Source organism: Watersipora subatra, chromosome 2 (genome assembly GCF_963576615.1).
Source record: "Watersipora subatra chromosome 2, tzWatSuba1.1, whole genome shotgun sequence".
Lineage (NCBI taxonomy): Eukaryota > Metazoa > Bryozoa > Gymnolaemata > Cheilostomatida > Watersiporidae > Watersipora > Watersipora subatra.
Window position 1 is genome coordinate 8,421,658 of NC_088709.1, and position 23,908 is coordinate 8,445,565.

A 23,908-nucleotide genomic window follows, 5' to 3' on the forward strand; every position below is an offset into this window, starting at 1 on the left:
ATACATTATGCTACAATCCTTAATTGCAATACTCTTTACCGAATACCGTAAAACCTCCAATTGAAAGCCACTCTCTAATTGAACGCCACCCCCATTTTATCGCTACTTTCACAATATTTCATCTACATGAACCCAAAATATCAGTTGATGAGTAGAAAATTGTCCACAAACTTGTAATAATAACGAATCAAATCAATAATGATTAATTATCTCGTTGTCGAACTCAAAAGCTTTTCACTTTTTTTCATTGAAACTTTAAAAGCAACACTGTAGAAATAATCTATAGCTGTCTCAGGCTAATAGTAGTTCCTTGTTAAACGTAGTCTTAGCACTTAAAGTACATGTGTATAGAAATAGTTTACAATTACGATGGTAGATGAACGACTAGTTTTAGGGTTAAGGTTGCGTTTAGCGAGCAAAAGTTTTGTAAACGCATCGCATTTGTGCTAAATGCAATGCGTATAAGTATTTATTTTCCGAAAAAGTGGTTTAGACGCTAATATCGACTAGTTGAGCAGTACAGCAGAAGAACAGTTGAGGTCAGAAGACATTGTGGAAGGTATTGGACAACCGAAGATGTTTGTTCTATAGAAAGCAACAATCAAAATGTAGCTAAGCAAACCATGGAAATATTTTTGTTTCAAGACTTTCAATTCTTGTTTTTGCATGTAATATAAGTGTATATAAGTAATGAAAGTATGGTTTGTTTATGTCACTTGTCCATGAATATATATATTTCTAGCATTTGATCGATTATTATTATATAACCTATAAACTTGCAGAATTATAGCATATTATTCGATAACATTATTGCGGTTATCTTAACACGGCTTACAATGGATTGATGCTCATAACTCCACTTCCATTGCACATAAAAAGTCAGTTTTGGCTGCAAGCTGTAACAAACATATCAATGAGTGGAATGAGCTTTTATTTAACATTGTTAAATATAGATATAGAATAAAAATACGTCCTCTGATTTAGACTGAAGTAAAAGTCGAAAGCTCCAACCAATTGCAAAGCAGTACACAGGATCTATAATAGTCTGGTTGCCACAGGGCATTTCGTGTCCCTTTTTATAAAGGAGGCAGGGCTATAAGGTATAACATGTCTTAGAATTAACAAGTAGATCAGAGCATCATTTACCTTTTTAATTACACCCACTGGTGACGCTATGGTCAAGCAGCGATAAATAGATTATACCGATAAAGAGAAGAAATAGATAAACGTTTTTTTCTTACGCCATTGAGTAATTAGGCAAATCAACCAATCAGCTTTACAGATAAAAATCTAGACTTTTCTAATACGACAGCAATTTAGAGCACACGATAACATTCAGATACTTAGTAGGTTTCCGTCTCGTAAAAATTCAATATCTTTATTTAAGTTTGTTCTTACTGCCAGCTATCATGGATTGCATAATTCATTACAATATAGTATTGCATCCTAGCTACCTCAATACATTCATGTATTAGCGTCATCTAACTTTCGTGTTTTCGCGGAGTCATCTTCTCGCGAAAATTTCATAAGCGAAACTAAACTATCATAACAAACGAGCAAAAACGCGAAAAATAGCTTTGTTCATTGATAGTCTAAGAAACAAATGGCAGCAAGCGATCAAATTGCATAATCAATCTTGCCCACATATTTCTACCTGCGGTTTACAAATACAAACTAGTCCCAAATTGAAAAATTTTTCTTACTAGCGAACTGGACCTGAGGAATCTAATCTGTTTGTTCCACTGCATTTATTTTCACATCACTATATTTTCGCACTCATCAGAGCCGCGAAATTAAGTTGCAGCGAAATTTTACTCTGTGTGCTACTCACGAAACTAAATACTAGCAAAATATAAGTGTCCTAGGGTAGATGATAAGCTTTGCTAATGGAAACAAGCTGGTAGTAGAACGTTTATGGGAGCTATTGAACGGTACTGTATCTACAAAGAGCCTGAGAGGTACATTGGAAGCCACCTTAACAACTCAAGGGCTCGTTCCTTGTAAAGATTATTTTGATGACATTTACTCATGAGTCAAAATATCAAAGAACTTCCTAGATAAACAATAAAAATATTTTCTTTTAAAATCAACTCAAATTCGACGCAACCTCATTTTTAATAAATAATTAAATGATTTATCAATCAAGAAGTAAATGCTTTGCTTCGTTGAAAATTCTGCATCAATGCAACTATTTAACACTAAATTGTATCTACAACAAACTTTTGGCTCATATTGTTTGGCTTAAAATGTTAAACAGGACATGCTATTTGTTTTGCTTATAGAATACTTTCAGATAGATGTCAGTAATATGGTGATTTTCATCATGGTGATTGGTGACCATCATCACAGCTATTTCCACCCATCGTTTTTCACCATGTTTCCATGACACACATGATGCGCAAATTTGAGCCAATCCGCAAGTTAACTGCATCATAGAAAAGGTATATATCCGCAAGCTAAGCGAGTTTTGCAATTCACAAATATTTATCGAGTCCATCACGCTTGCGAATGATGAAAATGGCACTTGCAATGATGTGCATTAAAATATCGCTGGCTATTCCATTATAAACATTTTCATGCTTTAGTCGTTTTTATTTCGATTTGAAAAGTCTCCATGCCTAATGTTTCGAACGAATGCTGCCAAGCTTAGCACGATAAGACTGCGTAGCTATTTATAGAGCCGTTAATTAGGTTAATACTTGACCTATGGAGTCAAGCGCTGGCACTAAACTGCATCGTACAGGTTAGTGCTGGGCACAAGTACTTCTTGGTCAACGGGTTTAGACCCGCCCCTTCTGTTAGGGTTTTTCGAGTATCGGGTAGCTAGTAGTGCTAGGCTCGGGTATTTCTTTGCCTACGGGTTTTTCGGGTATCGGGTTTGTTGATATGGATTTTATGTTTAAATTTTCTAAACAGATATATCTTCAAATTTACAAAGCAGTATATTTCTTTTCAATTTATTTATCATTTTTCACAGTTTTTATCGATTGACATTCGTACTCGCAGCGTTAACAGGTGGATTGTTAAACAGTCCAGATAGTCTGGGACTACAGGGCATTTTCGTGTCAACAGGTGGCAGAAGATAGGGTCTATGGTAGCTTAATACTTAAGCATGTTCTATGTACCTCTGTTTTTTGTAGATGGTGCTCCAAATCTCATAAAAAACTTTACATTATCAGCTTTTTCCGTTAGTAAGGCTTGTTGGCTTAGTAAAACTTGGTTATAATGAATTATGTAATCCATAATAGCTAGCTGTGGTAATCAATTTAAACAGAGTTATTAAGTTCTCACTGCTACTACCACTGCTGATGGCTGTTTCTAACAGGGCGATAGCGGAAACAGACTAAGGACCTATGTGTTATCGGTGATAGCAAACACGCGCCATAGTAAAAAAGGCATAGATTTGTTTACGAAGCCGATTTGGCTAATTGCGCAAATAAAATTTGATGTACGTATTTCTTCTCACCTTTTAATGACAAGTAATTACTGCTTGACTACAATATTTCTAGTAGGTATAGTAAATAAGGTATGATATGTTTTATTTTATCTATTAAATTAAAGACTCATTAAACCCCATTGTCATGCCTCCTTAGCAAAAATGACACAGAAATGCCCTGTGGTCCCAGACTAAGAGCGCAAGGTGCAATAGACCGAGTTTTTGTTAACACTACCCGACGGATCCGTGTACCAAAACCCGAACTTGAATGTCAAAACCCGAACCCGAAGGATCGGAATCCCGAAATCTCTATTACCCGATACTCAAGAGAAGATAAACCCACAAGTTCAACGAGTATCACTACCCGTGCCCAGCACTAGTACAGGTGTTCATTGAAACACTGGATTGCAAAGTAACTAAACTGTGCACAGCCCCAAATGCATATAATGTGAGTCATGGAAAGTGTGTATTTTGCAAATAGTATCATTCATATCCACTTGGTGGTGCTTGTGTATTGCAACCTATCAATGAAAATATAGTTAATATACATATACAATCAATGAAAAGGTTAATGTAGTAGTTATAAAAATTACTATCATATCTTAATAAAACGTGCACAATTAGAATAATACAGTCAAACATGTATAATTCAAACTTCACGGACCGAGCGAAAGTGTTTGAGTTATCAAAGCGTTCAAGTTATGAGAACACTGTCACAAGTGCAAGTATTCATCAGTACATATACAAACTATATATAAATCAAAGGCATTGAATGCTTGTTGCAAGTTAAAGGGCCTCTCATGTAAGATTTTATCAGAAAGTATAGATATTTTTTTATCACTTGCGATTTGTTTGTTGTTTTAGGAAACGTGACTGCCGGGATGTTTTCAGGTTAAAATTGGCAAAACTTGATCGCGGTTAAAATGCTAAGAAAAAAAGACATCTTTTTCTGAGCGTTTTAACCAAAATCAATTTTGCCGATTTTGCTTCAAGTTTATCCAAAGGTGTCCACGCTTTTCCTTGCTTTCGATGGGCCATAACAAAGCGGATGTTTGGTGAAATTTGAATTTTTGCAAACCTTTAGAAAAGTTGATAACAAAAATATTTTGCCGATAGTGGTAAGAATGACGCCTAAAAACTACTAAAAGTTAATGTTTCTCTGTGGCTTGGAATAAAGTGATATTCTACAGCGATAACAACCGTTTCGGTAGCCGTTGGGCCAAAAACTGTTTGAGTTAATGACGCTAAGATCGAGTTATTTAAAGCTATTTATCATTCATCAACAGACCGAACAAATTCGCTCGAGTTAACAATGTGTTCGAGCTATCCGTGGACGAGCTATCCATGTTTGACTGTATATCTTTCTTTAATCAAGGACAAGACATTAGACAACACTTTTCACAGTGAAAAGGGTTCTTGAAAGATTCAATTTTGCTCTAAACGGCTTATACAATATCGTTAGCTACACTTACAGATTTCACTTGTGATAGAAACCGTTTGAGTATTCATTATGTAACAGTAGACCTTTCTACATGAATGGTAGTAGTAGACTTCCTTCACCATAAAGCTATTTTGCAACTGAGCTGCTTCAAGAGGCCTAATTGTAGTGATTATACTCAAATCATACAGTGGACTACAGTACACACAAAGTGCATGGTCGTGACAGATGAATTATTTAGTAAAAGTAGAACTTTCAATAAAATAATACATGTACATCTTGCTTAATTAATCATTTGATTACTCATTGAGGGATGGAGTAAATGGGTTTGCTATTTTTTCACCTAGGTTTTTTCAGGTGGTTTGAGATTTCTTGCAGTTTGAGAAGCACTTTGATATTTTGGCTCACGAGCAAACTTTATCCAACATTCCATATTTGGATGAGTCAACAATGCAAGCTGTTGCGATGATTTTAATAAGTTTGCAAAGGACCTCCTAGGTTCTTTGTTAATAGCGCTCCACAGCCTTTCTTCTATTAGTAAAGCCTATTAGCTTATTGAGATGTGATACTCCATTGTAATGAATTATGCTATGCAATCATGATAGTTAGCTGTGAGAATCAGTTTAAGTAGAAATATAAATTTTGCACCGGTACCACTAGCGTTAACAGCAGTCTCTTACTGACCGATACCCGACATGGACTAGAAACTTAACTACTATCGATACACTGTAAATACTCATCGTATTAAAAATGACCTAGATTTGAGTCTACAATTATGATTGGCTGATTTGACAAATTACTCATGGCGTAAAAACAAATATATATTTTTGTATTTCTACTCACCATTTAATAGCCAATTATTCTCAGCTTATCAACTAAAAAAGCAGTAGGGCACCGAATTACTAAATACTGAGCAAAAAAGATGGTAAAAGTGGTAAGCTACCATAGACCCCATCCTCTGTCTCCTGCTGACACAATAATGGTGTGTGGCAACCAGACTAATAATATCATCGCAAATTAATTGCAAGCAATAGATATTAACTGGTAGAGGTCTTTCTCGGCTTCTCAATGCATATTTATTAAGAGATGTTTGACAAGTTGGAGTTATGTTAGCAGATTTATTGCATGCAAAAAGTTTATTATCAATCCAAGGGAGGAAGAGAGTAAAATAAAGCAGACATGAGCTTCGCCGAGCGTAAAAGGGCTAAATTTATCTTTCAAAAATTCTGATGAGCCATTTGAAAAATACATCGCCAGCCTCTATTTGAACGCCACCTCAAATTGACTCTCACTAGAGAAGAAAGGTTGAAAAATGGAGTACCATGGCATTTAATTAGAGGTTTTACGGTACATACAGTTTGGTAATACTTTCTACTAACCGGTTGCATGGAGACTGTTACTCACACCATCTATTTCTGGCTCCATCTTTACTACCAGAGCTTCCATGACAGACGTTAAATAGAAATATTATCTAAAAAATAAATAGCATCAAACTAACTTGGGTAAAAACCTTGATTAATACAACACAGCGATTGTAGGAGATTTGATTTTTCATGAAAGAATTCAACTTGCTAAATCTACAATTTAACTTGTATTCAGCCAGATGATAGCAAATATCAAAATAAAAATACATCATTACAAAAAAAATCTTGATAAATAGATTGATTTTGAGGATCATTGATGGTGATTAGTCAGGATCGAGTTGTTGAAACTACCATCAACTTTATAAATTTATGTAAAATCATAGACTAATTTTTTGTACGAAGGAAAAGGATATGCAACACTGTCTCAGACACTGAAAGAAAAAAGGTTACGACAGCAACATCAGCTAACGCAAGGTTTACAATGGCTTTACTATCATTTGGATTGTTTGAGTTCTGTAAGTTTTGAAAGATAAATAGAGGAAACAACAGCTTTTGGACCTAAAAAGAGGCAAAGAAATAGTATGACCACTGCAAAAGGATTAGCCAAACATGACATCGGTGTTGGTCAAAACACTAGAGATGTTTTTAAGGTTTTATTAATGACTCAATTCATATCTCATCAATAGTTCATCAAATTTATCAACTCTCTATATATCTCTATCATTTTTAATCCATCATAAGTCGTATAAGAATCGATTCAATTAAATATGCAAGCACTAAACACCAAAATTCAATTCTCAACTCTTTAGCCATCCTAACCTAAATGAAACAGTTTGATTCAATTCACCCTAATAGATGAAATATATTCTCTATCAATTCTTACTAAAATGGCACATACCAATATGTCAAAATCACAATAAACCAAAATCATTAATTCAACTATACGCAAAAGATGTTGCACAATAATTAATGCATTCGACAAACAGAAGGAATGTTTAATCTTTTTGTACTTTAGTTACACCTGCTGCAAAAAATGCTATCGTTGATGCAGTTGACCATAATGCTGACACACGCTCTCTATGATAAAAATATTGTCATCAGATATATTGTAGGTCTATAGTTGAAGTGTTTCACTAGGAAAAAATGTTTAAGTTTGCTGGCTACAATTTGTCTTTTCATTTATCCTAAACTAGAAAAAAAGGAACTGAAACTTTATACTGTGATTTCTAAGTAAACAAACTAAATGGTTCATTTCTTGGCAAAAGGATAACTCAATATCCTAAACTTAATGCAACAAATTTGTGAGTGGATCTGTTAGCTCTGTGATCCATGATTAATTTTTTGTCTAAATACTAAGGTGAGTTGTTTTAAAGGTATTCCAGCAGAGCGACTGATGAACATGAGTCATAATGAAAGCTTTCCATAGCGAAAAACTCAATGCAGGTATTCATAAATTAAACAAAACAATAAAAACAAATATGAAGCATATAAGCTTGAAAGTAAACATACGTGTCTGGATGACTAGCAACTAAATGTATTTAATGGTAAATGCATTTAATTGAATAGCAATAAAATGACATACATAAGCGTATGGCCAGTGCAGAGGCAAACCGTAAAGCTATATATTATATTATTACGCTATACATATTATCGACTAACGCAATATACAAAATGACTTCAAAGTCTTGTAGAAATGTGCTCGGCTGGTAACGTTGGAATGACCCAAATGAACATATTCGTTTTGTCGCACAACATATTGGTTTTTTTAATGTGGCCATATTCTAAGGAACCTTTACTGCATTTTGACTTGAGTCGTTTTGCTTGTTGAAAATAGCGAATCGAGTAAATTCATACATGGTGACAGGAATGTCCATTCAATTCAATTAAACGGTTAGTAAAATATACCAGAAAGTTGGTTCAATTCATTCGTGAGTTGAGCCTTAAGGCTCACCCAAGTGAGCATGTTTTCTCAAATGCCCATCTCCGCAAAACAAAATATCAGTGCAAACGTGGTGCACTTGCTAATTCCTGTAAACAGATGTTATATAGTTAGCGCAAAAAATAACCCTGATCACCTTAGGTGCTCACCCATTACTTTACATCAGCTTAGATAACCCAGGGCCGTATCCTCCTATACTGCAGCTATTGCCATGGCAGTACTAATTTTGAGGGTCAAAATCTCAGAATTCACGTCATTTTTGCTTGATTTTAACACTTTGGCTGGGGAAATGACCAAAATGTCATTTATCGGCTGCGTGGGGAAACGGCATTTGTCGCTTTCGGTAGCCTTTATAAAGCTGCCGTCTCGTATAGGATATGAATGCTAGTAAGTTTCAAATATCATCAACAAGATATTAGTCGATAAATAAAGATATGAAACGATTATCCGAAAGGCGTTGCTTTGTGCTAAAGAAATCGCGCCTCCTTGAAAAAGAATAAAAGCTGGAAATACCAGTCAAAATAAAATATTATTTGATCCTTCAATCGTAAGTGATTTTTGGTGTGATTAGAATAACAATAATTCAGATGATAGAAGTGATGTAAACTTTTTATTCTTTTATTATACTTGGAATATACAGAAAAAACGATCGTTATGGTAGCTCGCACGGCAACGTTATAGCGTTGGACTCTGCCAAAAGGAATGCTTCCAAGCATTTCATACAAAAACAATTGTACATAGTTGTATTTTTGTAGTAGTAGATATGTAAATGAATGCTTATGTACAAAAGATTTTGTTCATACAAATAAATTTAAGTTTGAGCTAACAGAGTTTAAATCTGAGTTTGTAACATGCATAGCTCAAACTTAAATCTACTACTTGCTCAGTATTTTATACTATAATTTAAGTGCATTATTTTTAACATGGTGCTCTATTAATTTTGCTTTTCAACTCTACAATATTATTTAAATTATTTCATAGAAGACTACTCATCTCCTACCCTATTCAGCATTGTACCCGGTGATAATTCTACTTCATGCTAGCTGTGGCCAACCCCTTTAGCAGCTCTCATTCACATTATATTTTTAATAAGCGTTGTTAACCCTTTCCGTACCAAAACCGACCTTTGTCGGTTTACGAGCAATGTCTCAGCGTACCAAAACCGACAAACCCGACATTTTTGCCGTTTTCGATAGACCTTTTTTAAAACGTATTTATTTTAAAAACAACGCTAAAAATTAAAATTAAAAATTTGAGCAATTTCAGTAAGTTTTTTACTACTGTTTTGAGGCTAAAAATAATAAATTTTAAGCGCATGTGCAAAAAGAACACGTTGTAAAGATTTGATCTTTCTTTATGGAAAGCGGATCAACATGGACGTTTGTGATTATTTGAGCTCGGCTAAAAAATTTGTTTAGTGGATTATATCGACTGGTTCAAAAGTGAAGAAGAGTATTTCAAGTCAGAAGAATGTGGGGAAGACGATGAAAGTGAAAAAGAAGATCGCCAGAGTGAATTGGATTGCGAAAGTGGGATTGAAACGGCCGGCGTTGAAACAGGGAATAATGACGGATATCAAAGAGGAGCTGATTTAAATCCAAAATAATTACATTTTGATGACAGCATGGCAGGAGATAAGTTCGAATACTTAAACAGGTAAGTATTTTTTATTATTTGAAGCTTTTTATAACATTGGCCATGATAAATGTAATATTTAACGAAACGAATAAATATGGCTTTCAAAAACATCGCGATGCTTCGGAGCCTGTTGATGATAAATATATGTGACGAGTTATTGGTTTAGTTTTGCATATAGGTATTCTCAAAAAGCATACTCTGTTGTCTTACTGTTCCACATTCCTTCATCATCTACGCGGATTTTTAATAAAATTGAAAGTAGAAAGAAAAATAGAAGCAAGTTTACCTTTTACTGACAATTTTGAAGACCCTGCTGGCAATAAATTGTTCAAGTTGAAAAGTGTTTTTGCCATGATATGCGACTGGTTATATTCTGTTTTGCTGCCTGATAAATTTCTATCTATAGATGAAAGCTTGCTGGCATGGAAAGGACGGCTCAACTTCAGACAGTGTATTCCATCTAACAGATATGGATCAAAGTTATTTGCTCTCCGATGCTGTCTCTGGCTATGTGCACAAGTTGTCTGTATACATGGGTGATGAGCAAGTAAAGCTGAAGGTACCGGCAGCAGATTCTCTTGTGGAATATCTCTATGCGAGTCATATTTTGATCCCGACCATGCAAAATAAATTTATTTACAAATTGTATTTTATTTAGTTTCTGCAAATGCTTCCTCGCTTTGTATTGCTAGCTTTTGTACATACGTTCGCTGAAATGTCATTATCTATTGTATTTGTTGTGTATTGATATGTTGTATTTGATGCCCATTGCCCTTATCACCCACCTTATCAAAAGAGTTCAGTTCTCATATTGCTTTGCCATCTAGCAGAATGATTTCTCCATCATTCGCTGTAATTGCTCATAATAAATGTTGCTTCCTGTCTTTTGCTGCTTCACAAAATGTGTGAATACAGGCTCACCACTCAATTCTTGTGCACAACCAGTAAATCCTTGCTGCAGCACACATTGATCTTAGCTGCATCACACCTGAATCCGTGCAATGAGTTTATATGCAAAATTGTTACTTGAATCTATAATTTCAAGAAATGCACATAAATCTGCCAGTAAAAAATCATATCTGTGAATATATTCATCTCAAGTTGCAGTCTCGACAAGCTGCTTGAAGGAAAATGTCTCAGCTTTCAGATGCATATTCATTTGCAGTCTTATGCCAATTTGCACGAGAGTTATAGCAGAGTTTGAGAAGCCATGTCGGGTAACAGTTGCACTGCTTATCGCCATGGCGATAGGAGCATTTCCAAGGTCTGCTCCCGGAATGCACAGAAGCACCTAACTCAACTTTTGATGCGCTTGAATAACCCAATTTTTTTGCAAACTCTTGTAAACATATGACACCGTGCATATGTTTATCATAAACCAGTTTTGGCAGAGATATTGCTTTTAAAAATATATTTGTAATCGACATTTCATGATAGAGAGGTGACAACTTTGTTAAATCAGAATTTTGACTAAAGTGTGCACAGCCGATTTGCAGGGAATAAATGGTTGTCCGTTGAGAAATTTCTAAGCTTTCAAATGCATATTCATTTATAGCTCCATGCTAATTTGCATGCGAGTTATAGCCAATTTTAGTCGGCCATGTCAAGCCTCGATTGTCGCAGGTCGTTAGGGTCACGCGGTGAAAATTTGGAAAGGCGCTCCTGCATTGTAACGGAGCTCATATCTACACTTTCAATGCTCTTTGACGTCCAGTTTTTTTTTGCAAATTGTTGTGAAGATATGAATCTATGCAAGAATTATTTAGACAACCTTGTCAATTGCCTTTATCAATTTAAAAAATACAATTAAAAATGACGTACAAAAATAAAAAATTCACTGCTTCAGCAAATTGAGACTTCTGTTGGTAAATATTTGCATGCTATCTACATAAAAGAAGCATCAGCTTGTAGATAAATTTCTCAGCTTTCCTATGCATGTCAATTTATGTAACTGCCACAATTTTGATGTAAGTTACTGCAGTTTCTATGCGGTCATGTCGAAAGCTCAAATCGCGCCAGTTATTGGCTGGTACGCTAGCGGTTTTTCCATCGTAACCTCGCGGTCGCTAAAGGGTTAAAGACAATGTCAATAAACAGTTTTATATTTAGAAAACTGGATTATAATGCCAAATTTGTTGTTAGAACATGTGCCCCACCAGAAGCCAAGTGTGCTAGATTTGCACCATTTTGACTAATTATACTAAAAATTTTCCCGGGGGAGAACCCCGGACCCCCCCCCCCCCTCCCCCACTCACCGAGAGGGCGCTCGGTACACCTCTTGGACTCTCCCCGCAGTACCATTTTCAAACAGGTGGATACTGCCCTGATATAACCTGCATAGATCAGAACATTGTTTTCTTGCTTATCATCTTTATATGAGAGGAAAAATACTGTATTTAAAACAGTATATAAAACAGTGCATGTAAAGTGTTTAGCTGTAATAAATATATAACTGGTGAACTATATTTACAAATTTTTGTTGCACACGGTAATATCACGGGTGCATTGTCAACTTTCGTAATATCCGTGACTACTGATTGAAATGTAGGCCTAATGTAGGCAGCAGCTAATACACGGTGAACAGCAATTGACTAGGCTACAACATAAAATATGAACGAAAAGTATATACGTATATTATATATAGAGACGTAGATGACGAAGACTTTTAAAAAGGTGTAAAACAAAGTGCAAAAGCAATTATGAGTACTGTACACTAACAAAAATGTAGGTCCTTTGACATTGTAAAAAGTAATGTTAATTTAGTTTTCCAATTTGTTGAGCGCTAGTGGCTCTACATTTAGCTTCCGAGAAAGAATTCTTACCGAAGGTTACCCATTGTTTCGGGCGCTTTACGTCCAACGAACGTACCGTATGTGATCATTTGGGAAAATTATAGGGGGACAGCCCTATGTTCCGCAAGGCCCTATGTTCCGCAAATCGCTACGGCTCAATCAGTAAATTTATTGCTGTCTAGACGTTGCGAGCGTTAAAGTAAATGATGATTCGCCATTGCACATCAGCTCTGCCGATGTCTCACACGCAATGTTGACTTAGAGATTATAAATATACACATTTATTAGAGACTATATCAGCGAGTCAAGTAAAGCATTCATGCAACAAGACCATGGCCATGGCGTCTGCATTAATATGAGTAACTACAATTCTACAAATACAAATCTACAAGCATCGGTGAGTTAAACCTACCAACAGTTTATATGGTGTCAGAAGAACGAACCTAAAGAAACATGGAACGACTATTTGTACCTGAGCAGCTGAAAGATAGTAACCTGGCAGAAGGATGGAGAAAATTCAAAAGAGAATTTGAGCAATTTTTAGAAGCAACAGAAAAAACTGAAGCTGCGGGTAGGGTAAAAGTAAATATACTGTTGAGGGTTATAGGTGAGCGTGGGAATGATATTTATGAAAATTTTTCGCTCACAGGGACAGACAGGCTAGATTACGCAAAAGTGCTAGCCGAATACAACAAATTTTGTGAGCCCCAAGATGAAAGTTTCATATCTAGACACAGGTTGCTGTGCATGAAACAAGATGGCCTATCGATAGAAGAATTTGAAACAAAATTACGCACACAAGCACGAAAATGTGTGCTCGGTGAACTGACAGACGATCTGACATGTCATGCTTTTGTGGAAGGTGTGGATGAGAAAAAGCTGCGCGACAAGCTGCTAATGAAAGCAATCGAGGGAGGACTAACGCTAGTCAATGCTATCAAAATAGGAAGAGAATATACAGCTGCAACAGAGCATATGAAAGAGGTTGGAAAGGAACTAAATGAAGGAGTTCACAAGGTGTATGTGCGCAATGACAAACCAACAGGGACGAGACAGAGCACTGAGCGACAAGACAATGAGAGAAAAGACCAATTGCCATGCAAATTTTGTGGACGAAACCACAGAAGAGGAGCATCTAATTGTCCAGCATGGGGTAAGCAATGCAAATACTGTGAAAGAAAGAACCATTTCGAAGCCGCATGTATGCAGAAAGCTCGGGATCGGAAAACTGGAGACCAGTGTATGACAATGGGAGAACCTACCCAAGAGTATGATGAACTCCTAGCAATCACGGTAATCAAGGATGGCAAGAAGCTGATAGCTAAACTGAATCTGGATGGCAGAGAAGTCAGATGTCAGTTAGATACAGCAGCAGCGAGAAACATTATTACATCGGACTATTATCGGAAGCTGGGCAGGCCAACCATGAAGCCTAGCACGGTCACCCTTGTGACATATGATGGCACCGAAATACGCAGTGAGGGAAAGGTGCTACTGACGTTTGATGGACTCAAGAGCATAGAATTTGAGGTAGTGTCACCCAAAACGTCCCAGATACCAATTGTTGGATTGGAGACATGTCTACAATTAGGCCTAATACATACGGCAGCTGAAGTCAAGACAATGCAACAGAAAATTAACATGGAGTGGATAACACAGCACTACAAAGAAGTTTTTACAGGACTGGGGGAGATGCCGGGGGAATATGAGATCCGAATAGATGACTCAGTCAATCCAGTACAACACCGGCCTAGACGAACACCAGTAATGTTAAAAGAGGACATCATTGACAAGATCAAAGAACTGGAGAAGGCAGGAGTAGTGTCAAGAGTGGATGAGCCCACAGATTGGATTTCCTCACTGGTGGCCTTTCGAAAACCAAATGGAAAAATACGACCATGTCTAGACCTAAAGGACTTGAATAAAGCCATAGTGAGAAACCACTACCCTATACCCACATTGGAGGATGTGCTGCCAAAGCTGACAAAGGCGAGATGCTTCTCACTGTTAGACGCCAAAGATGGCTTCCTTCAAGTGAAATTAGCTGAGAAGTCCAGAAAGCTCACGACATTCTGGACGCCACTGGGGAGATACTGTTGGAACCGCTTACCATTTGGACTAAGTTCGGCGCCTGAAGAATACCAGCGACGATTGCACATGGTGCTGGATGGTCTAGATGGAACAGAAGTTATAGCTGATGACATACTGTTATATGGAGTTGGTGACACCGTTGCAGAAGCACGTCAAGATCATGATGAAAAGTTAGTGAAAGTGCTAGATAGACTCAAGGAGAAAGGTGTTAAAATAAATCGAGACAAGATGAAGCTACACTTGTCTGAAATCAAATACATGGGCCACCTGCTAACGACGGAGGGCATCAAACCTGATCCTTCCAAAATCCAAGGATTGCGAGATGTGCCATATCCAAAAGACAAGCAGGATGTGAAGCGATTCCTGGGAACAATAAACTATCTGGCAAAATTCATACCTCACTTGTCAGAAATGGCAGAGCCCCTAAGAGATGTAGCGAAGGAAAGTGCTGAATATAAATTTACAGCGGTAGAACAGAAGGCGTGGGACAAACTGGTAGCTACGTTGTCTGAGGACACGCTGCTTAGATATTATGATCCCAACAAACCAGCCGTGATAGAATGTGATGCATCCACCCAAGGACTGGGAGCCGTACTCCTGCAGGAGGGCAGACCAGTTAGCTTTGCGTCAAGAACCTTAAATGGGACAGAAGAGAAATATCATCCCCTAGAGCTAGAATGTTTGGCTGTTATATTTGCATGCACGAAGTTCGACCAGTTTATATATGGAAAAAAAGACATAACTGTTTTGTCAGATCATCGACCTCTGGAGACAATCTTCAAAAAAGAGATGGACAAGTCCCCACTAAGACTGCAAAAGATGTTGTTGTCTTTACAGAGGTATGGCCTGGAGCTAGAATACCGCCCGGGACACGAACAGGTGGTGGCTGACATGCTATCAAGGGCAACGCTAAATACGGAAGATGACACAGCCTCTCAAAACAACAAATCGGAAGTATTTCTAATGGGACTTGAAAACAGTGATCCCACCGAATACACAGATATGACAGATGTAAGACTGGACAGAATGAAAGTCAGAGGAGCTGAAGACCCGACATATATACAACTAATGAAAACAATACTAGAAGGATGGCCCAAACGACGTGATTACTGCATCAAAGAACTGCAAAACTATTGGACCTTTCAGGAGGAACTGGCAGTGCGTGGACAGCTGGTATACAGAGGCATGCGGCTTGTAGTACCAAGGAACATGGTGGAAGAGATATGTGACGCACTACATGGTGCTCATCAAGCAGCAGAAAGCATGATGAGAAGAGCTAAAGACATCCTCTACTGGCCGGGCATGGCCGAGAACATACAGAAGACAGCCGAAGCATGCAGACCATGTCAGCTGAACAAACCAAAGAACCAAAGAGAAACTATCAGAATGCATGAAGTTCCGGTGACGCCATTTGCTAAAGGCGAGACAGACATACTATATCACCAAGGAAAGCCACATTTAGTTGTGGTGGATTATATGTCAGACTACATCGAGGTGGCCAAATTGGAAGATGAGACAGCCGAAACAGTCATACAGGCATGCAAAGCAATCTTTGCTAGGCACGGCATTCCCATCTGGGTACAAAGTGACAATGCTCCATATTATGCGAGCAACGAATTTAAAAGGTTTGCTGAAGACTTGCAGTTTAAACACACCACTTCATCACCGACGCACGCCCAAAGCAATGGGAAGGCAGAGTCGGCGGTCAAGATGGTCAAGATAGTCAAGCACTTATACAAGACAGCGGCAGATCCTTGGAAGGCATTGCTGGAGTGGAGAGCATCTCCCAACAGAGACTTCTGTAGTCCCAGCGAACGATTATACTCGCGAAAGTTGAGGACCCTGCTAGTGCAACCCGAAGAGAGTTACAGGTCCAAGATACAGTCAGGAGAGGAAGTGGCACAAGCAAGAGACATTCGGCAACGGCGGATAGCCACAAGCTACAACAAAAGAAGTCACGACCTAGATCCTCTAAAACATGGTCAGTCGGTACTAATCCGGACAGTGAATGACCGAGCCCAGAGATGGAAACCGGCATCGGTACTAGAACCCCTATCCGATCGGTCGTACTTACTGCAGAATGAGGGTGGACATGTCATCCGGAGAAATCGAGTGGCTATACAAGCAGTACCAGAGGAGACACCCTCTCCTAAACAGAATGCGCCACCTGAAAGACAAGCAAGCAATCACCCACAAGGAAAGAAGAGAGGGGAACAGAGTATCGTACCCGAACAAGATACCCCAGATACGCCAAGGATCGCTAGGTCTGGACGACTAATCAAGAAGCCGTCCTATCTGAGCGATTATGTACAGTAAATCGCACAACGACAATCATTTATATTAACCGCATTTTAACCAGATACGAAGGATGGATTTCTTCAAGCTATTATCACAACTACCGAACATTATATTATCATGCGCAGACCATCATCTACACGATCTACACACATAACCACAAACATTATATCTAATAACACACTTCAAAAAGTGATGGGATGTTGACTTAGAGATTATAAATATACACATTTATTAGAGACTATATCAGCGAGTCAAGTAAAGCATTCATGCAACAAGACCATGGCCATGGCGTCTGCATTAATATGAGTAACTACAATTCTACAAATACAAATCTACAAGCATCGGTGAGTTAAACCTACCAACAGTTTATACGCAAGGATATAATAAACAAGTTTATGTAGGAATGCATGTAAGTTGTCCAAGCGATTGTATTATAATTATAAAAGAAGACTAAAGCCTGTTTTTCTGATTATTTGATTTTGTAAATATAATTCAAAAACGTATATTACTCGCTGATTATTGGCATTATTAATGAAATCATCAAAGCATATCTTCCTTACTGAATAGTAACGTCTATAAAATCATGAAGGCCTATGCTCCTCACTCAATATTGCGCAGCATACACGCAAGGGCTTATGTTCATCACATAAAATTTTGCAATGCACTCAGTAAGGTGTATGTTTCTCACTCAATAATATTACAAATATAATCATGAGGACCTATAATTCTCACTCGATATTTTTGACGTCATCAAGTCGTTTGCACATGCGCTCGGTCACGAAAAAGCCGCCATATTTGTAGAAAACGATTGTTTTTCATTGATTTATCAGTACCTTTAAGTGTTGTTCTGATACTATAATAAAAAACTTGCAAATAAAAACATCGTTTTCAAATTATCATTGCAAAAGCTTCGTGTTTCTAACGATAAAATTGTCTATAAAGATGGCCGACAACGATAAAATGACGTCACGAAAAAACGAAGGACAATATAAATATAATCATTGAAGCTTAAGTTTCTCACACAATAATAGTATAAAAATCATCATGAGGACTGTAAGGGAATACCGAACAGGAATTACGATCTGTATTTACGACATCACAGGCGGAGGAGATCAAGGACAAAAGAAGGAAGGGGAGGTTTTTTCGGTGGAAGGAAATTGGCTGGAGAGAAGGGAGGACCGAAGGCTACGATGAAAGCAGGATTATTCTGGGCGCGGCTCACGGAGGAGGAGCAACTGGCGTACGGATACTCAAGTAAGATCATATAGATTCATATGGTGTCAGAATACATCCAACCTACAGGCGTAATCGTGTAAAACGTTGCTGTTTGTGTAACAGTATTTTACAACGGCGAGCTCGTGACAAGGCACAGATTATCTGGAAGCTGTTGCGTTGAGGCATAAGGATCGGATATTTGCTGAGATATTGCAGTAGGCGTGCTTTGTGTGGAACAAAATTTCCCAGATTTTGCTACCCTGACTCCTAAAGACAAGATAGTGAATAATACCGTCACTTTCATATATTTGGGTGTTACCTAATTTGTTCCCTGTTAATCACGATCCATCGTATCTTCTTGATTGTGGTGTGCTGCCAGTAAAACAGTATAGAATATGTCTGCTAGTAGGAAAACCAAGCCTGAAAAGTTCGTAAAGCCCTTGGATTTTTTCTCGGGCAACCTGGCTACCACTTGGAAAGTTTTTAAAGAGCAGTTTAATATATATGTCATTGTGAAAAAACTAAGAGAGCTCACTGTAGATGAACAAATCGGTCACATGCTTATGGCCATGGGTAGTGACTCGGTACCAGTATATAATCAGTTCACCTTCGTGCCATCTGACGACGACAAAAAGAAATCCCTGGCTAACAGCATCAAATTTTTTGATGCATATTGTGAGCCTGTTAAAAATGTGGTTTTTGAGCGCTCAGTGTTTAATAAGATGACTCAGCAACCTGGCCATTCTCTGCATCAGTTTATAGTTAAACTTCAAGTACAGAGTGAGAATTGCGATTACAGTGATATGCGAGATGACTGGGTAAGGGATAGAATAGTGGTGGGAGTGCGTGACATCGAGCTTCGCAAGTACCTGATTGACGTGCCCGATCTCACACTCAGGTTATGCATTCAAAAGGCGAAGCAATATGTATCAAATCAGGAGCATGTAGCTGCGATGGCGTCTACATCTGGTCCTCTTGGACCCGGTAAAGAAGAGTATGCTGGGAATGTAGACTTGGTACAGTGATACAAACCCAAATCGTCTAAACAAATGACTGACACTGAGGAAAACAAGAGCAGTAACGCAAAGAACAAGCCATGCTCAAAATGTGGAAAGTGGAAGTATTTTGGTGGTCGTTGCCCGGCAGAAAGGTCAAGCTGCCACAAATGGAAGGAAAAAGGTCACTGGGCAAAAATGTGCAAAGGAGCTCAGCAAGTATCTGCACTGGAAGAGAATGACGATGGAGTAGATAGTTTGTTTTTAGGAAGTTCCCAATGACTAAGCTGCATAAACCACATTGACATCATTGAGACCATCTCGGAAACAGAAAATGCCTGGTACGTAGAGTTACAAGTGAACTCAAAAAATGTGAGATTTAAAGTAGACTCGGGTGCTGCAGTTTCTGCTATACCAATTAGTGTCTGCGATGCTCTTGGGTTGAAACTGGCACCTACTACTCGAGAATTGTTCGGCGCTGGAAACATTAAGCTTACAGTACCTGGAGTGGCTATCGTAGAACTATCTCATAAAGGAACACGCCACAAAGAAAGGGTTTACGTTGTTGAAGGGCTTGCTAGTCCCCTGTTAGTCAAGCCAGCCATCAAACAGCTGGGCATTCTCAAAGTGTCTGAAATCGTGGAAGGTTCTGCAACAGGTTGGAAAGAGATGTTTCCGTCATTGTTCTCAGGCTTAGGTACCATGAGATCTAGAGTTCATATTCAGCTGAAAGATGAAAGAACTCCTTTTGCTCAATCTACTCCCAAAAGAATAGCTGCAGCTCGGCGTCGGCCTTTACAGGAAGAGCTCCACCGGATGGAGAGAATCGGAGTTGTGCAGAGGATAGAGGAGCCCACAGACTGGTGCGCTCCTTGTATAGTGGTGCCCAAGAAAGATGGGAAGATTGGAGTATGCATAGATTTTACCCGCCTGAATAAAGCAGTAAAAACGGCTTACCACTCACTTTCCGCCACTGATGAGACAATAGCCAGTCTGAGTAAGTCACAAGTGTTCTCAAAATTAGATGCCAACAGCGGGTACTGGCAGCTTCGATTGGATGAAAGTTCGCAAAAATTGACTACTTTTATTACACCGTTTGGTAGGTTTTTCTGCAGGCGTTTACCATTTGGCATTTCATCGGCTCCCGAATTATTTCAAAGGGAGATGCAGAAGGCTCTAGACGGCATTGAAGGTGTGTTGTGTCAAATGGATGACATCTTAATTCTTACGGAAACTGAAGATGAACACCTCAGTAAAGTGAAACAAATCTTATCACATCTGGCTTCTGCAGGCATTACTCTAAATGAAGAAAAGTGTGAGTTCTCTCGGACTCGTGTCACCTTTTTGTGTCATGTAATAGACAAATCAGGGATACACGCAGATCCAGGAAAAGTATCAGCCATACAAGATTTCCCTATCCCAAAAAACAGGAAAGGCTTGAAGAGATTCCTTGGTATGGTCAATTATCTTGGTAAGTTTATGTCTACCCTAGCAGATGACACCATCAAGATGAGATCTCTCCTCAAGCTGGAAGATAACGATTGGTATTGGACAGCTGAAATGACCAAAGAGTTTGAGGTGCTGAAGCAAAATATCTCCTCTTTCCCGGTGCTAGTCCTATTTGATATGGAAGCCGAGACGTGGCTTTCCACCGACGCTTCCTCCTAGAATTTAGGAGCGGCAAATTTCCAGAAAGCTGCTGATGGCTTTAAGCCTATAGCATTGGCGTCACGGGCCCTTACGAACACAGAAAAGCGGTATGCCCAAATAAAAAAGGAGGGTCTGGCCATGTGTTAGGCAGCAGAAAAGTTCTACTACTATTTAGCTGGCCGCGACTTCAAAATTGAAACAGACCACAAACCTCTGGTATCGATTATGGCGGAGAAAGAACTGTTTAAACTCCCCATTTGTGTTCAGAGATTTCTTTTGCGCATGATGCGGTTTTCGTATGATGCCACATACATCCCTGGAGAGAAGTTGATAGTTGCCGATGCTTTGAGCAGAGCCCCAGCAGGAACAGAAAAAGTGTCAGAACCGGAGCTTTTACTCACTCAGGAAATGATGGAAGAGCTCCCGATATCTCGAGCTAGAAGAGAGCTACTTGAAATTGCCCTCTCAACAGACCCCACAGCTAATCAATTAATAATTTATATTCAAGAGGGTTGGCCAAACTACCGTGATCTGCCTCAACGTCTGAAAAAGTACAATTCGTTCAAAGAGGAACTGACTGTTGTAAAAGGATTGCTGTTTTATTACGACAGATTGTATATTCCCCTAAGTAAGCGAGAGAGGGTTCTGCAGGACATTCATAGTGGGCATCTGGGAAAGAGCCGCTGCCTCAGAAGAGCCCAAAGTGTGATTTGGTGGCCAGGGATGTCTCAGGACATCAGAGAAATGGTTAAGCGCTGCAACACATGCATTCGCTTTAGGAAAGTACCCACTAAGCCATTGATCCCTACTCCTCTCCCAGAGAGACCCTGGTGGCAGCTTGCAATGGATTTCTGCACCGTTGATGAGAGAGGCAATAAGTATTTGGTTATTAGTGACTATTATAGCCAGTTCATGATCGCTGACAAGTTTCCCTGAGCCACTGCTGCGGAGATGTGCAGAACTGTCAACAAGGTCATATGTACATTAGGGGTACCTCACATCATAATAACAGACAACGGTCCACAGTTCATTTCTGAAAACTTCGCTCAACCGATGAAGAAATGGGACATTATTCATCGAACCAGTGCCCCTAGAAACCCCCAAGCAAATGGTCATGCAGAAAGAGTGGTGCAAAATTCAAGAAGCTTGTGGCAAAAAATGTTGAGACTGAATCTGCTATTTTGTGCTATAATTACAGTCCTTTGCAAAATGGCTATACTCCTGCCTAGCTGCTCATTGGAAGAGGGTTGAATTCAATGGGCTACCTCGTCAACAGTCCAGTAGATGTAAAGAAGTTTCGCGCTTATGAAGCTGACTACAGAGGTAGGCAAGCTCATACTTTCAATCAACGGCACACAGCGGTTGAACGGGACCAAGTGCCTGTTGGAACTCGGGTGGTTCTCAACGACCCATCAACCAAACCGTTGAAAGCTGTTGTGATGGCGTTCTCTGGCAAAGAAGTTGCGTTGAAGACTGACAATGGAGCCACGCTGCGCAGGAACAGAAAACTAGTGCAGGACAGCTCTCATCTTACATGGAACACTAGAAATGAAGCGAGCACCAGTCAGGTAACTATGTTACCTAAGAGAGAGAACTCGACAGAGACCGGACCTCGGCAGTCACCTGTGCCGGATGCGCCTGCTTCCGCACCTCTGCAGTTTCAGACTTCTCAAGTGAATAGGACCATTGAGCGGTCACCTCCCTCAAAAAGCAGTTGTTCTCCGCAGGCACCGACTGCAGCTCCCACTAAAAAGCGCAAAGAGGGTAAGGGATCAATCGGTCTCAGCCTTCAGTCTCAGCCAGCACTCGTCCCCTCTAATACTCATCGTCAGAGTGTACAGACTCATCAGACACGGGCCGAGAAAGTTGTAAAACCTCCAGATAAACTCAACCTGTAATGGATTATTCTTTGTTTTGTGAATATTGTCTATGTCTCTATACTCACTGACTTTTATGTGGTTAACATTGTTGTTCTACTAATTTTAAGTTTTGTTTTCCTCCATGATGTGGCGACGTCTTTAAAGATTTGCATAAATCTTGAGGGGAAGGTGTAAGGAAATACCGAACAGGAATTACGATCTGTATTTACGACATCACAGGCGGAGGAGATCAAGGACAAAAGAAGGAAGGGGATGTTTCCAGTGGAAGGAAATTGGCTGGAGAGAAGGGAGGACCGGAGGCTACAACGAGAGCGGGATTATTCTGGGCGCGGCTCACAGAGGAGCAACTGACATACGGATACTCAAGTAAGATCATATAGCTTCATAAGGACCATGTTTCTCACTCAATTATTTTATAAATGTAACCATGATGACCTATATTGCCACTTCTTATTGCGCAATATAATCAAAGGGCCTATGTTCCTCACTCAATATTGTACAATATACTCAAAGGTCCTATGTTCCTCACTTCGTATTACGCAACATACTCAAAGGGCCTATGTTCCTCACTCGATATTGTTCAATATATGTACCTGCTTGGGCCTACATGTATGTTCCTCACTCGGTATCGCAACATACTCAAAGGGCCTATGTTCTTCACTCAATATTGTTCAATATACTCGAAGGGCTTATGTTCCTCACTCTGTTATATTATAAATATACTCATGATGGCCTACGTTCCTCATTCTATTAGCATAAAAATAAAACCGTGAGACCATATGATCCTCACTCTACTTTAATACAAATATAACAATGCTATATTATAAATATTTTATTAGTTAAATTATTTACATTATAAGCTATATATAGTAATGTATATTATAAATATAATATGTTCCTCATTTTATTATAATATAAATATAATCATGAAGGTCTCTGTTCCTCACTCTATTATATTATAAAAATAATAATGAGGGCCTATATCCGTCACTCCATTTTATTATAAATATAACAAGGTTATATTATAACTATTTTATTAATTTAGTTATTTATATTATCAGCTGTATATAGTTACGTATATTGTAAATATAATATGTTCCTCCTTTTATTATATTATAAATATAATCGTGAGAGTCTCTGTTCCTCACTCTATTATATTAGAAATAAAATAA

At 38.7% G+C, this 23,908-nt stretch overlaps 1 protein-coding gene across 1 annotated transcript in view; it reads right to left on the reverse strand.

Annotated features, from left to right (window-relative positions):
- LOC137386779 (zinc finger protein ZFP2-like) overlaps positions 1–12,664 on the reverse strand; it is a 37,078-nt gene extending 24,414 nt beyond the window's left edge. Inside the window, exons 1-2 of the mRNA XM_068072923.1 lie at positions 12,638–12,664; positions 6,254–6,345 (exon numbers count right to left, since the gene is read on the reverse strand). Coding sequence (XP_067929024.1) covers positions 6,254–6,320 — 67 coding nt within the window. The 5' untranslated portion in view covers positions 6,321–6,345; positions 12,638–12,664. The remainder of the gene's footprint in view (positions 1–6,253; positions 6,346–12,637) is intronic.
- Between the last annotated feature and the right edge of the window lie 11,244 nt (positions 12,665–23,908).